Below are 19667 nucleotides of genomic sequence, written 5' to 3'. Positions count from 1 at the left end.
ATACTGGGAAGTAAGATGCTCTCTGAGAATTAAACCGTATCAATACAAGATGAATTAGATGCAAAGCCACATGAAGGAATGGTTTCCAGACTTGACTGAAATCAGAATGGAGATATAACACAGAGAAACATTAATGTAAAGATTGTGCCCATCAGAAAATGGAGAGAGTGGCCACCGGTGGAAGCCCAGAAAAGGGAGAGCCTTGGAGGCAGAGGCTGGTGGTGCCCATCTGACTGGGGAGACAATGCCCCCCAGGTGGTTGGCATAACTGGCCTTACCCACACCTCCCTGGATTCCAAAGCTTCATCCATGCTAAGCTGCCAGGGGAGTGCAGAAAGCTGGGAGCAGGGGGTGGGGGGCAGGGGTGGACTGGAGTCGCTGGTGAAAGCCAGGCTGTGAGCTCCATGAGGACACTGCTCTTCACGAGCGTTTCCTGAATGAATGCTGCAGGATGAAAACTACCCCAGAGAACGTGAGGCCTGAGCTGGACCCTCAAATATGTTAAAGGACTTAGGTATGTGGACGAGGGGCAGGAAAATAGATATTCCAGAATGGGTGCTTTGCATGGAAAATGAAGGCACAGAAGTAGGGAGAGCACGATGTGTGCAGAGGACCAGAAGGAGGCTGGCAAACACAGCGAGTCCTAGGGTAGGGCCAGGTTGTGAGATCAGATGCCATGCAGTGGGAGCCATTGAGTTCCTCAGAAGGAATGACACAGGATGAAAGTGGTGTTTGAGTATCATCAGCCTGGCTGGGCTGCTGACAGGTGCCAGGAAAGGAATGGGAATGTGGGGGGCAGAGACCGGGGGCCAGGCAGTTAGCTAGGAGGCTGTGGAATAACCCACATCAGGGTCATGGGACTGTTTGCCACAGCAGGCACTAGAAATAAAGTTGGGAAAGACCGGCAGGGATATGTACAAAAAGCACTGCTGCAGCATCGTTTGTATTATTGAAAACAAAACAAAACAAAAAGGAAACAACCCAAATGTCCATCAGTAGGAAAACAGGTAGATGGCTGTGTATTCATATAGTAGAATACTGTACAGCAGGGAAAATGATCAGGGAGCTCTACATGCCTCGATGTCAAGAAATCTTAGGAAGGAAAGAGGGAAGAGGGAAAGAAGGGAAAAACAAGTTTTAGAAGGATCTAACCCATGCTGTCCAATGCAGTAGCCACAAGCTACATGTGGCTATCTAAGCTTAAATTAATTAAAATAAAAATGCAGTTCCTTAGCCCCACTAGCCACATTTCAAGTGCTTGATAACCACATGCAATTAGTGGCTACCATACTGGATGGTGCAGATAACATTTCCACCATCATAGAGAGTTCCTTTGGACAGCGCTGACCTTTTAAAACATACAAAACAATATTACATATTGTGCCTGGATAAGGAATGTATAGTAAAAGTACAATGGAGATCATGCAAATGTCGAACAAATTCAGACAGTGGTATGCCTGAGAAGGTGAGTGTTAGGATCAGAGAAGGGACACTAGGGGCTTCCATGTTTTATCTCCGAAGCCAGGTGGTGGCCAGATGAGTGCTCATTATATTATCATCTATACTTTCCTATGCCTTAAGCATTTCATAATAAATACATTTTTAAAGAAGATGGACTGGGACTTCCCTGGTGGCACAGTGGTTAAGAATCCGCCTGCCAATGCAGGGGACATGGGTTCGATCCCTGGTCCTGGAAGAACCCACATGCCACGGACCAACTAAGCCCGTGCGCCACAACTACTGAGCCTGTGCTCTAGAGCCCGCGTGCTGCAACTACTGAAGCTCGCATGCCTAAGAGCCCATGCTCCGAAATAAAAGAAGCCACCGCAATGAGAAGCCCACACACCGCAACGAAGAGTAGCCACTGCTTGCCACAACTAGAGAAAGCCCGAGTGCAGCAACGAAGACCCAGTGCAGCCAAAAAAAAAGAAAAAAGAAGAAGATTGGAATGGACCTGAAGGACAATGTGATGAAGACTGCGTACAGGCCAGGCAGGAGACAAAAATGGCTTGAATTTTTTGCCTGGAAAATGGCAGGAGGAAGGGGGTGGTGCTGCCTGTGGGGATATCTGACCTTCCTCATTCTGGTATCCACACCGTCCCACGTGTACCATTCAGCCACTCCCTTGTTGCCATCACCATCCTCCATCCTCATAGACACTCTTCTCTGGTCCTCGTCGCCCTGGTTACCTGGCCTCCAGACAGCTGTGACGGGGGCAGGCACAAACACCTGTAGAGGCTGGCCCCCTGCTGGTCACACACACACCTCCAGGTGGCCCTCCTGCTGGCCCAGACTTAGCCCCCACAATTCTGACCACAGGCTCCTTCACCCCAGCTCCAAAACCAAACCGGCCCACACTCCTACAGAGGGCCATTCATGTCCCATTAGTGTCCCAGCAAGGCCTGGGACAGCTGTGCTCTGTCAGGAATTTGCACCAGGAAGCCAGTGGCCCAGGGGAGGTCTGGGCCAGGCGCCCAGCCCTGCTGAGGCCAAGAGTCTCCGGGATACAGGCTTTGGGCCTTAGCTGAGCTTGGTATTTCAGGGGAGAGAGGGAGACTCCGACCCCAGTGGGCTGGGCGCTGGGACCTGGTCATGATTCGGGGCTGGCTGGGTCAGCTAGGCTCTCCTCTTTGGAGCCATTTGTTGTGGCCCCCACTGTGGTGGGGATGCTCTCTCCTCAGAGCCCCTAGTCCCTATTCCCAAAGCAAGAAACCCTAGACCAGGAAATTAGTTAGCAGATCCCATTCTGCCCCTGTTGAGGCACCTGGGGACCTCCTGCCTCTTTCCACTGAGTCAAAACAGCTACCATTTATCAAGTGCTACGTATTTGACATTAATTTTATTGAATCATCCCTGCAAGTCTCTGAGGAAGGTGGTATTATCCCATTTTACATATGAACAAAGTGAGGGTTGAGGGGGTAAATGATTTGCCCAGCTAATGTATGACAGTCATGCTTAGAATGTGGATGTGTCTGACCTGTTTTCACCTCTGAACTCTCTTGACCCCCTTTTCCTCTCCCTTCCTCTGGCACTCACCCTGCCTCCCTGCCCTTCAGTCTGTCTCTCCCTCCCCAGCCTTTCTCTGAACCTCTGTGTGACTCCCTCCTCTGCTCCTTTCTCTTTGCCCCATTTCCCATCTCCCCTACTCCCTCTCCTTCCCTGACCCAGAAACACAAAGATAATTCACTATAGAGTGAATTGTGTACCATCAAGTGGCTGGGACTGCAAAAGCCAGGCTTCCAGGGTTTGGATTCAGTGCCGGTGACCTTTCGTTTCCACGAGAACACGGAATGTGGCATCCAGCAATCTGACCTGAGCCTGACGTGTAAATTCTAATTAAAGAGCAAGCTGAGCTACAATGGTGAGAATAGGAACTAAGAAAATAATATCCACAATATAAGAAAAAGCCTTGCGCCCAAAGGCAAATGGTTCACCTGATGTCTAACTTTGAGAACGGGGTAAGTTACACCACAGCTACTCTGTGGAATATCTTGCGAACATTGCAAAGTGGTAGTTAGAAAGATATGAGCAAGTTGGAGAAATTATAACTACCTAGAAAAAAAAAAGTCACAACCCAACATTGTACATGTGCTATTCCTTCATTAAGGAAAGAAAAAGGAAACATACTAGGACTGTGCTTCTCAAATTGTCAGTGGTAAAGGATGAGTTTGTGTTTTTAAAATTTCCAGTCCATTACAAACCAACAGTTTTGTAAAATACCATAAAAATAAACGACAAACATGTATGCGTCAAAGGACAAGCATCTAAAATTGTACTTTTTTTTTTTTTTGTGGTACGCGGGCCTCTCACTGTTGTGGTCTCTCCTGTTGCAGAGCACAGGCTCCGGACGCGCAGGCTCAGCAGCCATGGCTCACGGGCCTAGCCGCTCCGCGGCATGTGGGATCTTCCTGGATCGGGGCACGAACCCGGGTCCCCTGCATCGGCAGGTGGACTCCCAAGCACTGCGCCACCAGGGAAGCCCTAAAATTATATTTTTTTAAAAACTTGCAAAACTAAACAGTCAAAAAACACACAAAACAATCCAATTCGAAATGAACAAAAGACATGAACAGACACTTCACCAAAGAGGATGGCAAATAAGCACATGAAAAGATGTTCACTATCATTATCCACTAGGATATGCAGAGTAAAACCACAATGAGATCTCACTGCACACCGATTAAAATGACCACATCAGTTTCCTAGGGCTGCATAACAAACTACCACAAACTGGGCAGCTTAAAACAACAACATAAAACATTAAAAAATATTATTATTATTAGAAAAGCAAAATGAAAACTAGATATACAAGATGCAAGCTGGGGACTTCCCTGGTGGCACAATGGTTAAGAATCCGCCTGCCAGTGCAGGAGACACGGGTTCGAGCCCTTGTCCGGGAAGATCCCACATGCCGCGGAGCAACTAAGCCCGTGCGCCACAACTACTGAGCCCACGCTCTAGGGCCCGCAAGCCACAACTCCTGAGCCTGCGTGCCGCAACTACTGAGGTCTGCGCGCCTAGAGCCCCTGCTCTGCAACAAAAGAAGCCACCGCAATGAGAAGCCTGCGCACCGTGAGAAAGAGTAGCCCCCGCTCACCGCAACTAGAGAAAGACTGCGCGCAGCAATGAAGACCCAACACAGCCAATAATTAATTAATTAATTAATTTTTTAAAAAAGATGCAAGCCTCAATTTTTGAATAAGATGTTCAGCAGACATAAAACAACTATGTCAAATTGCCGTAAGAGTTCCTCAATGCCCACTCTTGTTTTCTGCACCTGTTGTGCTGAGAAGCAGTAGTGAACATCTGGCAGAATGGCACTGGGCTGTTGACCACACTTTGAGTAGCACCTGCTCAAAGACGAGAAGCAAATACTAGAGGTGGAATTTTTTTTTCCCCTCTTTGGCTTAATTTTTTGTTGTGGAATTATATTGCTATTCACAATGAAACAATTTAAGGAATTCCCTGGCAGTCCAGTGGTTAGGACTCCACTTTCACTGTGGGGGCCCAGGTTCAATCCCTGGTCGCGGAACTAAGATCCTGCAAGCCGCCCGGTGCAGCCAAAAAAAAAGAAACGATTTAAGGCATGTATAGATAGTAACACAAAATGAATTTCCCCCGCGTTCTGGTTAAAGAGAAAAACACAGTTGATGTAAACCACAGCCAATCCTGCCCTCTCCTCCTCCCCTAACTTCGCCTCCTGTCCTCCATTCCTCTCTCTCCCCAGTCTGCTTGCCCTCAACCTCCCTCTCTCCCCAGTGGCAGGTCCCAGGCTCTGGTGCACCCCTCCTCAGCCCCCAACATTGAGGAAATCACTTCACCTCTCTGAGCATCAGTTTCCTCGTGTGTGGTGATTATGAGACCCACCTCAGAGCTGTCATATGAGGAGTAAATGAGGTCACCCACACAGCAAGGACTCTGAGCACTGTGTGGGCATGTGCATGTACAGAGTAGGGCCCTCTGGCTGCGTGCAGCGGTCCGCAAACACTCGGGCCAGCTCTGGTCGGCCTCCCAGTCTTGTTCCATCTCACCCTCCCCTCTCAGGCAAACCAGGCTCCTTCTCCACCTCCTCAGTCTGCATCCTCTGCCCTCCAAGGGTGCATGTCCTCCCCGTCCAGCTGTGAGATCCGCCAGGCCAAGGGGGTTTTTCCCCAGAGGAAAAGCCAGGCCAGGCTGCTGTATTTTTTTCTCTACTACAACTTGAGGCCCTGTAATTTCTCCCACCTGTAATAATAATAATAATAATAATAATAATAATAATAATAATAATAATAATAATAATAATGAATACATTCATACTGGCTAACTCAATGAGCACTTAGTATGTGCCAGGCATTATCCCAAGCCCTATCAGTATACTAACTCATTTAACGCTCATGACCATCCTATGAGGTAGGTTCTGTTCTAAGCCCAATTTACAGAAACTGAGGCCAGCAAGCAGGGAAATAACTTGCCCAAGGCCACCCAGATGATAAGCCCCATGCACTTAGCCGCAATGCTCTACACGTTTCCTGGCAGTTTCCCTGCTTCGTGATGGTGGGGACCAGTTCTGTCTTATTCACCCAGCTCAGTGCCTGGCACAATGGAGAAGCTCTGTAAATCTTTGTTGAATGAACAGATGAATGAATGGGTGAATAAATGCTGCTCATTGGGCTATCTTAACCAGTTTTATGTGTATAGTTCACTGAAAGTGCAGGCTTCAAGGATCCCAGCTAAACTCCAGAGTACTGGTTCCCACGTCCTACCTCATGCAAGGGCAGGGACCAAGGCCAAGACCTTGGTCCCTGCCCTTGCATGGTCATTACAATGCAAGTGCTTGGCCACTGGGCCTATTTCCCTTCCAATACACCCACCTCAGAGCTCCTGCTATATCAACTCACTCACCACTCTGCTTTTCTGCTCTCTCTTGATGTCAAAAACAGACACATTCTATTTTCTACATATTCAGAGCAGGAAGGGTCCCAGCATCCCACTTCCAAATGAGCACCTCAAGCACATGCAAGCCACAATTGTATCCATAGTGAAAAGCCTATTCCAAGGCTGGGTGGTTGTCTACTGTTACTGAGAGCCTACTATGTGCCAGTTACTGTACTGGGTGCTTTTTATACATTTGATCTCATTTAATCCTCCTTCCAGTTCCGTTAGGTAGATACTATTACTGTCACGGGTTCAGTTGAGAAAACTGCCAAAAACACAGCTAGAAAAGGAAGAGAACCAGGATTCAGACTTAGGTTGGCCCAACCTTTGCCAAATACATCTTGTCTTCCTCCATTCTGCCACACGCCGCCTGTTGCTTCCTCACCTTGCCCAGTCCTCTGGGGGTAGGATCCATGTGACTCCCTTCTTGTTACCTGTCCTCAGCACCCAGTGGGTGTGACCTGGGGTGCAAGCAGTCGTTGCAGAGGTTACTGTGATTTTGCCCCTGGAGACCTGTCCACAACTCAGGAGGGACTGCGGAACTCACACAGCTCTTGGCCTGAGCCCCTGTTACCAAGCGAAAGGAGGCTTTAGCCAAGGACTCTGAGGGGAGATTAATGCTGGGAGTGGACGCAACTCTGGTCGGGACCCAAGCACCCAGCCCTCCCCGAGACATTGTTTGAACTGGGCCAGGCCACCAGACACAGCCCCTCCCGCCCGCCCCAGCCAGGGTGGTGCTTGTGTGGGAAGGACTTTAACTCCAGCTGCCAGACCCCTGAACGGGAGAGGCAGAGAGGACTGGCCAACATGCACAACTTCCGCAGCCTCCTGGCCCGTCTGCTGCTGCCGCTGCTACTGCTGGGGGCTGCCATGGGCCCTGCCGGAGCCCTCAGTGATGATGAAAAACACGTGATGGTGGAGCTGCACAATCTCTACCGATCCCAGGTGTCCCCACCAGCCGCCAACATGCTGCAAATGGTAAGTGTGGCCAGGGCCCCCACCAACCCCTTTCACGGCGTGAGTGGAAGCTATCTCGGGGATTCATCTCTCCGGCAGGAACAGTCCCTGACATTGTAGAATTCACAGGCCCCCATAAGCAGCCTCATTATACAGATGAGGAAACTGAGGCTCAGAGAGACTTGCTGGTCCCTCAGGGGCTTGTATGTCCCATAGCTGGTAGACCCAGGCCTGAAAGCCCTGCTCCCTGATCCAATGACCCCTTCCCAGCCCTTCCTAAAATGCATGTGCCCCTGGGAGGGGGAACACAGGAAGTTCCTAACACCTTGGTGAAACAATCTTTCAGATACCTTCCAAGGAGATGAGAAGAAAAAATAGGGCAGCAGGATGAGTCCCAGCACCCAGGGTAGGAGGGATGTACTAAGGAGGTGGGGTGAGAACAGGAACCAGAAGTAGACAGGGCTCTGAATCACACAGATCAAAATCTGTCTCGACCACTCACAAGGCCTGTGATTTGGGATAAGTCCCTTAACCTAGTAAGGACCCTCAGTTTCCCATCTGTAAAATGATGTCATAATTAGAGCTACATAAACATCAACATGGACAGAATCTCACAGATATAATATTGAATGGGGGAAAATGAAATCTAAAAGAAGTACACATACATATATTTTTAGTATAGTAGGGTATATTTACATGAAAGAGATAAAGTGAGAAATTCACCCCCTTCCTGCCCTCCCTGAGGGCTACACTGGCCCTTATTCTCCAGTCACCCTTAGGTGAGGGGCAGTGTCCAGGGACCCCCTAGCTGTTGCCTGAGAGCAAGGTTGCACCAGGCGTCCAAGACCAGAGTTCTAACAGCTCTGTCCAATCAGCTGAAGTGACTCTGGGTGGACCCTTTACCTTCAAAGGCGTCTGTTTCCTGATCACATGGTACGGGCAGTCCCTGCCCTGAGGGTCAGACAGGATGACCTATGAAAAAGATCTAGGAAGGGCTCCACGGATGCACACAGCACCGCCCTTCACAGCCCTGTCGGCCTTGGCAACCAGGAATTGCAGACAACGAACTAGGAGCTCCCGATTCTGTTACCAGCTCTGCCAACAGTTCCCCAGTTGAGGCCTGGAACACATTGTTGGGCCTCAGTTTCCCCATCTGTAGGTCCCTGATGCCCTAGAGTCTTGCTGGCTGAGGCTGGGGGCTACACAGGCTGCAAGCTGCTTTGTAGACAGAGATGGACCTCAGGAGTGGGGCAACATTCTAGGAAGCAGTTCAGATATTGATGGGATATGCTGCTGCCTGGTAGGAAGTGATCTGAGGAGGGGAAGATAAGGCTGGACTGGGACACTAGGATAAATTAGGGACAAGGCGTAGGCCCAGCTTCAGCAGTGGTAAATACAGAGACTCTGGAGTCAGATGGCCTGGGTTCAAATCTTGACTTTGCTATTTATTAGCTATGTGACCTCAGCCAAGTTACTTAACCTCTCTGTGCCCCAACTGTAAATCAGGGATGATAACACTATAATAACTCCCTTGTAGAGTGGTTGAAAGGATGAAATGAGTGACTATATGTAAAGCATTTAGAACAGGGCCTGGCACACAGTAAGTGCGCAAAAAGTGTTTGATAACAAAAGAGGGAATGGATCCAGGGTGAAGCAGGTGGGGGTTATCACAGATTCTTCTCTCTCCCTCAGCCTCCAAGTCTAATCATCACCACTTTTACCTCCCAGAAGGTTCAATTTTTCTTGAATCCTATCTCCCCCCCACCCCTCCGCCACCTCTTTGACACAACCCTGGTTCAGTCTTTCATTTCTTTTCCCACGGAATTCTAGAACAGCCTCTACCTGCTTTCTCAGCCTCTGGCTTCTACTACCAGGATGAATGATCCAACACACTGGCCTGACCCTTTTCAAAACCCTTCCATGGCTCGCATTGGCTCCCTGCTGCCTCCAGATAAAGCCCCAGCTCCTGAGAAGCCCCACTCTATGTGTCTGGCCTTGTCTACCTCTCCAGCCTCCTCTCCTTCACACTTTCTCCTTGAGTAACCCGAGCAGCTTATCTTTCCCCCACCAAAACGTTTCCCGTCTCCATGCCTTTATTCATGTTTGCCCTCTGTTCAGGATGCCCTTCCCCTCTCCACCTGGCCAATGCCTCATCTTTTAACACTTAGCTTAATGTCTCCTTCTCCATCCTCAGGTTGCACTAAATGGCCCTCTTTTGGTGCCCCTATACTACCCATCGCATATCTGTCAGTTACCACATGGTGGCCCAGTTAACAGTTTATGACACTGGGAACTTGGGCTTCTTAGTCCTTGCTGTCACCCCAGGGCTGGCATAGTGCTCAGGACTGTTGAATGAATGAGTGGATGAATGAATGGACTTACTTTCAGATGGTGACCAAGTGGCCAGTGAGGGTGGGTACCTTGACTCTTGAACCTCCACAGGGGTCTCTGGACAACTGAGAAGCCTTAAGACTCACAGGAATGACTCTCTAATGGTGGGACTCCAGGCATCCAGTCAGGATGGAAATTACAGCCGAGCTCTGTAGGAGAGACTGCTTTAAGCAGGGCTGTGTCTCAGTCATCAACAGCTGAGAAATGTCTGTTGAGCACCTGCTCTGGGCCAGCACTGGGCCAGACATGCTGAAGGAGCTTACAGTCTAGTCTGGAGCCCCGAAGGTCATCCCAGACACCCTGAGCCTGGTCCCCAGCACCCTGCCCCTTTCCCGCTCCCTATCCTCCACTACTACCAATTTGAGAGAGCCTCAGGGACCAGTGACTTGGGACAAAAATGCCCACAGAGGGAAAGGGATTCACCTGAGTTTACAGCATTTTACTATCCCAGCCCAATGCTCCCATCCGTACCCCAGGCAGCTGCTCCTGAGAACCCTGGGAGGGGGGGTGGGTGTGGCCACACAGCCCCCTCCCCTCAGGGTCACCCAAGCTCTTGGTACTTTATGGGCTGTCTGGCTCCCACCGCTGGCAGGCCCCCAGAGGGTGGAGCAAGAGTTGCTGCCAGGCCATCCATTTCTAGGAGAGGCCAAGGACAGTTTAATGGGATCCAGGCCTCCTTCCTCAATCTCTTGGTCAGATGCCTTGTTAATCTGTCTTCCCACCCACACTGGGCCCATCCTTCCAGCCTGGGACACAGAACCTCAGAGGCCCTCTAACCTGAAATGCCCCCTCCCACCATCTCACCTGAGGTCCTCCCTGGAGAACACTGCCTTTGGGACCTGACAGCTCTTTGGGCCACCAAGGCTCTGAAAATAGGCCTCTCAGCGAGGGTCACACACACACACTTAATTTTCTTGGGGAAAGGGGTTGTCCAGTTGACAAGAGAGCAACTGGGAGGGAAGCCCAGAGCTGGTAAAGCTGGGCTATCCCAAGGGGAGAGTGGGAGGTTAAAGGGGGTGCTGGCCCCTCAAGTAAGATTTCTGGTGGGTGGGTAGAGGGAGTGGAATGGCTGAATAAACAACCCAGCCCCGGAACATCTCACTGGACATCGTGTGTGCTTCAGAACAGTTCAGGCAGCCCTGGCAGGGGCATCACCACCCACCTTGCAAATAGAATGATATTAGTATTAATTAATAATCCCATTATCAAAAACATCATCTCATTTTTTCTTCCCAAAGTCCTATGAGAGTTCAGAAAGTTAGGCAATCTGTCTAAAACCACACAGCTGGTGAATGGTCCCAAGTTTGCCTAACCCCATGGCCTGGGATGGTACCCTCCCACCTCCCCACAGAAGCGCCCCATCAGCACAGCTGTGTTCCAGATCATGTCCACGAGTCACCCTGCAAGGAGGGGAGGGTCTTCGGCCTCCAGAGGCCCCCCAGAACACCCTCCACCTTCTTTTCTGATCCTCACCCAATTTGGACATCCTTACCTCCCTCTCCCACCCTCCTTTCCCGCCTCCACTGAGCCCGAGGCGTCCTCACCTCCCCCTCACAACCTGACCCGCAGAGGTGGGACGAGGAGCTGGCCGCCTTCGCCAAGGCCTATGCGCAGCAGTGCGTGTGGGGCCACAACAAGGAGCGCGGGCGTCGCGGCGAGAACCTGTTCGCCATCACGGACGAGGGCCTGGACGTGCCGCTGGCCATGGAGGAGTGGCACCACGAGCGCGAGCACTACAACCTCAGCGCCGCCACCTGCGCCACAGGCCAGATGTGCGGCCACTACACGCAGGTGCGAAGCTGGACGGGCGGGCGGGGCCACAGGGCAATGGGCGGGGCCGGGAAGGGCCGGGCGGGGCCACCTCTCCAGTCAGAGCCCGGGAGTCCGTAAGCCCCGTTTGCATCCTTCATAAAAGTCATCTCTCCACAGGAATTCATGTGTTGTCCAGGCCCCCAACGAAGTCTGCTTCTCAGACTGTCTAAACCATTTTCAGTTGTCTCTTTAAAAACCACAATCTTCTGAAAACCTAGGCGGCCCCTCTCGGCCTCCTGGTCCTGAAGAGACCTGAATTAGGTGTCCCAGAGCCTTTTTCCTGGAAGGTAGTTACTGTGCCAGGCGATCCTGATCGAGCTCTAAGCAGTCTCGTCCTCTGGCCGAGGTTACACACGGCTGTTTGCCCCAGCAGTGAAGGGCTTCCCCCTGCCTTCGGTCTTCTCTCTCTCACTGTCCCTCTTGTCATTTCTCAGAGTGTCTAAGTTGCTGCTTCCAATCTGCCAGGGACTGATAAAGCAAATACACAATTTTTCTTCTGCCTTGAAAAACTACATACGAAATAAGAGAGTAAGCTGTCACCAAGTGAACGTTTCAGAGAGCCTTCCGAGAGCATTTCCTGCCTCTTGCTATGTCAGGGTTTTACTGCATTTTGTAAGTTTGAGTTTGCAGACAAGGGGCATAGGGGTGTGTGTAGGGGAATTAACATTAGTGTTATTGAATTCTTTTTTTTTCTTCCCAATGCTTATTTGTTGTTCAAACAATAACATGACAAATTTTAAAAAAGGAAAAAGGAAATGAACCAACCATCTTCCCACCCATATCCACCAATTCCATTTTCCAGTGTTTCTTTGGGTGGTATTTTTAGTGCTGATCTTTAGAGAAGGAAATCCTAACATCACCCACCCAGATCAGGAAGTTGTGAGGCCCCAGCCCTCCCTGCCCCCTTCTCTCTCTTCCCTGCCACCTCTCACACTCCCCGTACATACATCCTCCTGCAGGAATTGCTGTCAGTGCCCAGCAGGAGTCGGGCTGCCCCATCTCTACCCCTGTGTTCTCTAAGGCTGAGTGCTTGTGCATTCTGGGGTCATTTCTGCCTGGGAGATGCTCGACAGTGGTCCCTCGGGAATTCTCAGCTGATTCAAGCAGCAAGACCCCAATCCTGGGGAGTTGTGCAGAATTAACAGCAAGAGCCAGATCTCACAACAAAAAACGGGCCTCAGTTTGAGTGACTCCTGGGCAGACTGGGCCTAGAAATAGCAAAGGGAGGCTATATTGGCTTGTCTCAGCCAATGGCAGGGCACAAAGTTTGTTTTGACTTTTTAAAGTTTATACTTAAGACAGAACGCCTTCTACCAGTTAGGAGACCCGCACTTAGAAATGGCAGGGCAGGTCCCTGCTTACTTATGATTTGGGGGGAAGTTTTACTTCCAAAATGGCTCCTCCTGTTCCCTTCCTTGGCCTTTGCTTGTTGCTGATGTTTAAGATTCTCCCATTTGAGATTCATTCCTTTGTATATCCCTTGTTTAAAATGCAAGGGCCTCTAGAAGGAGCCCACAAGAAGAATTCATGAGGGTCTATCAAAGGGGAAGGTTTTCAGAGGGAGAGTCCTAGTGAAATAGTGTGTGTGGTTGGTAGAGGAGAGTAGGCTGCTTGGGACAAATTTCCCCCCAAGCCCCCTGTTCAGAGTTTTGTCCTGAAGCTGTGTGTCCTCAGGGACTTGGATCTTACATATAGGGTTCCTCCTCTCCTCACTCATAGAAGGCTGATGTAGAGAGACACTAGCTAGGAGCCATCTTGCGCAGGCTAAACTGTTGGGTTTTCCCTCCTTCAGGTGGTCTGGGCCAAGACAGAGAGGATTGGTTGTGGTGCCCACTTCTGTGAGAAGCTCCAGGGCGTTGAGGAGACCGATATCCACTTGCTGGTTTGCAACTATGAGCCCCCGTGAGTGGGGAGGGAGCCCTGGGGGAAGGGGGTGGGCAGAGCCAAGGGGAGGGCTGAGCTGGACACAGTCAAGGAGGAGGAAGGGGGCCAATCTTGGGTCCATACCCTATACCCTTGGAGGAGCTGCGAGGGCACCCATGGGAGTCTGCTCTTACTGGCCCGGCAAGTTAGTGTAGGGCAAGTAAGACCCAGGGAGCGCTTCCAGACTAGGTGTGTGTATGAGGGATAGGGACAGGGGTTGGCAGGGACACCCCTCCCCCCAGCATCCTCCTCCCCTCCTGCAGGGGGAACGTGAAGGGGCAGAGGCCCTACCAGGAGGGAACTCCATGCTCCCAATGTCCCTTGGGCTACCACTGTGAAAACTCCCTGTGTGGTGAGTCCGGGGTGGGGTGGGGTGGGGTGGGGGGAGGCAGGTGAGGCAGGGGACGCCTACTGGATGGTCTGGTGTCTTCCAAGACTCCAGAGTGGTGCGTGGGCCAGGGCAGGAACCCTCAGCGGCCCCACCCCATCCGGGTTCCCAAGCCCGCTTTAGCTGCTTTGCCCTCCTTGCGCACCACTTTGGCGCCCTGGCATTCCAAGTGAACAGCTTACTACCCTCCAAGCAGAGGGTAGAGGAGAGTTGGGGGCTCCTTAGCATAGGGGGTGCGGGGGTGGAGGTGGGGGGCGTGGCCAGATGGGTGGTCAGAGGGACTCCAAAGGCCAGGCCTGCAATGCGATGGGTGTTTTAGGAACAGGAATCCAGCGGGAGAAATCCCCTGAAAAAGTGGAAATGCGTGTGTAGAGAGGGGAAGACTTGGACAAGGAGGTGGATGGAGGGGCAACTGTCAGTCACAAGAAATAACATGTATTATCAATGAGGGACATACTCACTGGAGAGGGTGTGTGCATGTGTGTTTGTGTGTCTTTGTAGGACATTTGATCACCTCACCTTGATTGCGGTGGGGTGAGGGATGCGGGGCCCTGCTTGCAGCACTAATGCCAGGCCTTGTGTCTCTTATCAGAACCCATCAGAGGCCCGGAAGAGGCTCAGGATTTGCCTTACCTAGTAACTGAGGCCCCATCTTCCCTGGCAACAGAAGCCTCAGGCTCTAGGAAAGAGGGTATCACTTCTTCCTTAGCAACGGAAACTCCATCCTTCTTGGTAACAGAGGTCTCAGGCTCCCTGGCAACAAACGCTCTACCTGCTGTAGAAACCAAGGCCCCATCTTCCTTAGTAACAGAAGACTCCCCTTCCATGGCAACAGAGGCTCCACCTTCCTTAGCAACTGAGGTCCCTTCCTTTTTGGCAACTCACAGCCTACTCTATTTGGATGAGAGACCGGCTACCCTCCCCAAATCAACCCATGATCCTACCCCCAAATCAGCAGATAAAGAGGCCAGCAGTACAAGAATGCCCTCCAGGAGCCCAGAGAGTTCTCTGCAGCCCAAGATGTCCTTGACGGGGACATGGGAGCCGCTACCCCACACCCAGGAGGAGGGCAAGGCTGAGGCCGAGTCGCCTCATTCCAGTGAGATCTTGGCCTCAGTTTTTCCAGCGCAGGACAAGCCAGGTGAGCTGCAGGCCACACTGGAGCACAAGGGACACACCTCCTCCAAGTCCCTGTCCAACTCCCCCAGTGCCTCTGCCACCGCTAATGCCATGGGTGGGCGTACCCTGGCCCTGCAGTCCTCCTTGCCAGGTAAGGCCTGTAGCGCCCGTCCTACCTTCCCTCCTGGCTCCAGAATGTCAGCACCCTGCCTCTAGTATAGATGATACAGGCACGGCGGGGCATGCACCCTCCGAGTAGGAGCTTCCTCCCTGGCTGCTGGGCCCCACGTGCATGCCTTGGTAGGGTGGGTGGGAGGTCAGGCAGAGCTGTCTCCAGGCTGAGGCAAAGCCTCTCCCTTCCTGCAGGTGCAGAGGGCCCTGAAAAGCATGGCATCAAGTCAGGGTTGAACTCGAGCCCTGGGCACGGCTGGGGCCTCCTCCTGGGACTGCTGCTACTGCCTCCCCTGGTGCTGGCTGGAATCTTCTGAAGGGGTCACCACTCAAAGGCAAGGCCTCATGGGGGGGACCCTAGCCTCATGCCCACTCTGGATTGTCTTTCTCCAATAAGAGACCACAGCTTCCTGGAAGGTCCTCTCTGTGGCCCAGCAGCCCCCTTCACCCCAGCCAGACTCCAGGCCAGAGGCCTTGTGCCCTCAGGAGGCCTCGACAGGGACAATCCTTGGCACTGCCCCAGGATGCCTCTGCCTTTGGGGAGGTCCACCCTTCAGCCAGCTGCAGATTGTTCTGAGCAGTGTTCCTGTGGCCTATGCCCACTCTCCAGCTGTACTGTGGCCACAGTCCTGCTCTTCCAGGGACAGAAGATCGCAGGGCTTCCCAGGAACCCCTCAGCCCCTTCCAGTCCCCTGGCCTCTTCCTTGAGCCATTGGAGTCTAAGGCTGTTCCCAGGAGTGCTTCCTGCCTTCCCAGGGTGAAGAGGTCAGCTGTCCTCCTGCCACCTCCCCCACCCTGTCCCCAGCCCGCCAAACAAGACGTTTCTTGGCTGAAGTCCCTCTGGAAGGGAAAGGCTGCAGGGCATGTGCCTCATCCACAGACATCTTTGCGGGCATGGGGCCTGGCCACTGCGAGCTCAGGTTGCTGCCCACTGACTGCATGTGTCTGGACCCCTTCTGTTCCTCCCATCTCAGTCTGGGGGGGGCGGTGAGTGAGGACTCTGGGGAGGTCCCTGCCTGCCTGGCCTTAGGTTGTCTGCCTGGGCAAGGTAAAGGTTCTCCCTGAGTATCCGGTCCCCTAACTTTCCTGTTTAGCAGGCAGCGGGTGTCGTGAGGGGCAGATGAAGGACAAGCCCCATCTGAGAGGAGTTCTATGGGTGGGGCAGGCAGGGACCAGGGAAGGGAGGCAGCCCCTGACTCCTGAATAAAAGCCTGTGTAAGAGGACCAGTCGCCATGCTTGTGAGCAACAAAGGGGGCAAGGGAGGGCTCTTGGGCGGGGGTCCCTGAGAGGCTCACCTCTTCCCCTACTGACTCATGGCAACTGTTCCTTCTTCACACGCCCTCTCCCCCAAACATTCCATTTAGTTCTTGGAGGCACTTTTCCTTTCCTTCCTAACCCCCGACCCCAAATCTTCAGGTAGCCGGCGGAAAGGGGCTAGGGCCAAGGGTTGGCGAAGGGTGCTGGGCTGACTCTCCCAGCTCTGGGAGTCACTAGTGAAGCCTAGCTGGGTTCGTGACCCAGGATCAAGGAGTGGCATACGACCTCTTCACAGGGGTCCTGCTGCCCACGCCCACCCAGGACACAAGGTCTGAAATGTACCTCAGCATGGTTTTTCCAACCCTTGGTGCTTAGAGGAGTCCTGAGAAAGGGCTCTGGAGTCCCAGACACCCTCCAGGGAAGCACAGGATTGTCCCGAAGTGCTGTGGAGCAGGAAAGCACAAGTGTGTGAGTAGGGATAGCAATGGTAGGTGATGAGGGCAGCCTGGGACCCAGCTGGGGCTGGTGGGGAGGGGCAGCTAAACAGGAAGCATACAAATCAGTCCAGGGCTGAAGGCTGTGTGTGTGTGTATGAGATGATAGAATGTATCTCCATTAAGGTATAACTCATATAACTTAAGAGTCACTCATTTAAAGTGTACCACTCAGTGGTTTTTAGTATATTCACAGGGTTGTGCAACCATCACCACAATTTGGGAACATTTTTATCACCCCAAAGAGAAACCCCACACCCCTCAGCAGTCACTTCCCATTTTCCCTCCACGCCCCCCAGCCTTTGCCCTAAGCAATCACTAATCTATTGTCTCTATGGGTTTGTCTATTCTGACTTTTTTTTTTGCGGTACGCGGGCCTCTCACTGTTGTGGCCTCTCCCGTTGCGGAGCACAGGCTCCGGATGCGCAGGCTCAGCGGCCATGGCTCACGGGCCCAGCCGCTCCGCGGCATGTGGGATCTTCCCGGACCGGGGCACCAACCCGCGTCCCCTGCATCGGCAGGTGGACTCTCAACCACTGCGCCACCAAGGAAGCCCTATTCTGACATTTTATATAAATAGAATCATACAATATGTGGCCTTTGCGTCTGGCTTCTTTCACTTAGCATATTTTCAGGTTCATCCATGTTGTAACATGAGATAGTACTTTATTCCTTTTTACTACCAAGTAATATTCCTTTGTATGGAATATATTTTATTTATCCATTTATCAATTGTTGGGCACTTGGCTTGTTTCCACATTTTGGCTATTATAAATAATGCTGCTACAAACATTCATGTAAAAGTTTTTGTATGGCAATGTCTTCATTTCTCTTGGGTACATACTAGGAGTGGTATCATTTGGCTACTCTGATCATATAGTAACTCTATGTTTAACTTTTTCAGGAACTGCCAGACTACTTTCCAAAGTGGCTGCACTATTTTACATTCCCACCAGCAATGTACAAGGGTTTCAATTTCTCCACACTACCAACACTTGTTACTGTCTTTTTCGATTATAGTCATTCTAGTGAGTGTGAAGTAGTATCTTGCTGTGGTTTTGACGTTCATTTCCCTGATGGCTAATGATGCTGAGCATCTCTCCACGTGCTCAGTGGCCATCTGTATATCTTCTTTGGAGAAGTATCTACTCAAGTCTTTTGCCCATTTTTTAATTGGGGTATTTGTCTTTTTATTATTGAGTTGTAGGAATTCTTTACATATTCTAGATACAAGTCCCTTATCAGATATATGATTTGCAAACATTTTCTCTCATTCTGTGGGTTGTCTTTTCAATTTTTCTTGATATCCTTCAAACCCAAAAGCTGTTAATTTTGAGGACTTCCGACTTACTTTTTCTTTTGCTGCTTGTGCTTTTCGTGTTACATCTAAGAAACCATTGCCTAATCCAACGTCATGAAGATTTATATCTGTGTTTTAAAATTTTTACGTTAATTGTGTGAATTAAAGTGTGAATGTTTCTTTCTGGACTCCCAATCATATTCCATTGATTTATGTATCTATCTTTATGCTAATGCCACACCATCTTGATTACTGTAGCATTGTAGTTAAGTTTTGAAATTGCGAAGTGCAAGTCCTTCAACTTTGTTTTTTTTCAAGACTGTGAATTTCCAGTCTTTTTTCAAGACCCTTGAACTTCCATATAAATTTTAGGATCAGCTTGTCAAATTTCTGCAAAGAAGTCAGCTGAGATTTTGATAGGGATTATGTAATCCACCATTTTAGCAATGTTAAGGCTTCCGATCCATGAACATGGGATGTCTTTCCACTTATTTAGGTCTTCTTTACTTTCTTTCAACAATGTGTTATAATTTTCAAAATATAAGTTTTGTAATTCTTTTATTAAATTTGTATTTTATTAATTTTTACGCTATTATAAATGAAATTGTTTCACTAATTGCATTTTCACTTTGCAAGTGTATAGAAATACAATTGATTTTTGTACATCAATTTTATATCCTGCAACCTTGGTGAATTCATTTATTAGTTATAACAGTATTTTTAGTGGATTCTTTAGGATTTTCAATACAAGATCATGTCATCTGCAGAGACAGTTTTGCTTCTGCCTTTCTAACACAGATATTTCATTTTCTTTCCCAGTTGCCTGGGCTAGACCCTCCAGTACAATGTTGACTAACGGCAAGAGCAGAGCCTTGTCTTGTTCCTGATCTCAGGGGGAAAAACATTAGGTGTTTCACCATTTGGTATAATATTAATTACGAGTTTTTCATAGATGCCATTTACTAGGTTGAGGAAGCTCCCTTCTCTTTTTAGGTTTTTGAATGTTTTCATCATGAAGGGATGTTGAATTTTGTTAAACACTTCTCCTGTGTCCATTGAGATGATTGTGTGGTTTTGTTCCTTCTATGGACAGAATGTATTACATTAATTGATTTTCAGATGCTGACCCTGCTTGCCTTCCTGAGGGGGGAAGGGCATCCCTCCCTTTGTGGGCCTGTCTTTGCAAGCTAGTCCCAAGTTCTATGAGGTGGTCAGGTGAGGTAGCCTCTGGGCAGAGCCAGACTGTGGAGGCCCAAACCCATCTTTCTCAGTTTTGGGGTGGGATGTACCAGCCTCCTGCAAAGCAAGAACACCTGTTTCCAGCACTCAGGTTCCAGCCCAACCTGTCATATGAGAAAACCTACTAAGACCAGCAGCAGGAATCTCTTTGGAAATTTTCTGGGGTAAATAACAGAAGCCAAGACATGGTATCCCATA

At 50.4% G+C, this 19667-nt stretch overlaps 1 protein-coding gene across 3 annotated transcripts; it reads left to right on the top strand.

The window, feature by feature from the left end:
- The first annotated feature begins 7165 nt into the window (after nt 1–7165).
- PI16 (peptidase inhibitor 16) lies at nt 7166–17977 on the top strand. Of its 3 annotated transcripts, none has more exons than XM_073810795.1 (7): nt 7166–7395; nt 11335–11556; nt 13370–13479; nt 13764–13852; nt 14481–15158; nt 15374–15513; nt 15935–17977. In XM_073810795.1, the coding sequence occupies exons 1-6, from the start codon at nt 7225–7227 to the stop codon at nt 15493–15495; spliced, it is 1392 nt and encodes a 463-aa protein (XP_073666896.1). In that variant the 5' UTR covers nt 7166–7224; the 3' UTR covers nt 15496–15513; nt 15935–17977. The 3 variants fall into 3 exon arrangements, with proteins under 3 accessions (XP_073666896.1, XP_033720236.1, XP_073666895.1); XM_073810794.1 differs by having other exon boundaries at nt 7167–7395; nt 17835–17972; XM_033864345.2 differs by having other exon boundaries at nt 15374–17977.
- The last annotated feature ends 1690 nt before the right edge of the window (nt 17978–19667 follow it).

This window comes from Tursiops truncatus, chromosome 10 (assembly GCF_011762595.2).
Source record: "Tursiops truncatus isolate mTurTru1 chromosome 10, mTurTru1.mat.Y, whole genome shotgun sequence".
Lineage (NCBI taxonomy): Eukaryota > Metazoa > Chordata > Mammalia > Artiodactyla > Delphinidae > Tursiops > Tursiops truncatus.
This window is presented reverse-complemented; position numbering and strand designations above follow the sequence as displayed.

What these genes read in the sequence shown, in the direction of transcription:
- PI16 (XM_073810795.1), top strand. Translation starts at nt 7,225, where the DNA reads ATGCACAACTTCCGCAGCCTCCTGGCCCGTCTGCTGCTGCCGCTGCTA. An exon ending in GTTTGCAACTATGAGCCCCC is followed by an intron (nt 13,480 to 13,763) that starts GTGAGTGGGGAG and finishes CCCCTCCTGCAG; the next exon opens with GGGGAACGTGAAGGGGCAGA. An exon ending in CTGTGAAAACTCCCTGTGTG is followed by an intron (nt 13,853 to 14,480) that starts GTGAGTCCGGGG and finishes GTCTCTTATCAG; the next exon opens with AACCCATCAGAGGCCCGGAA.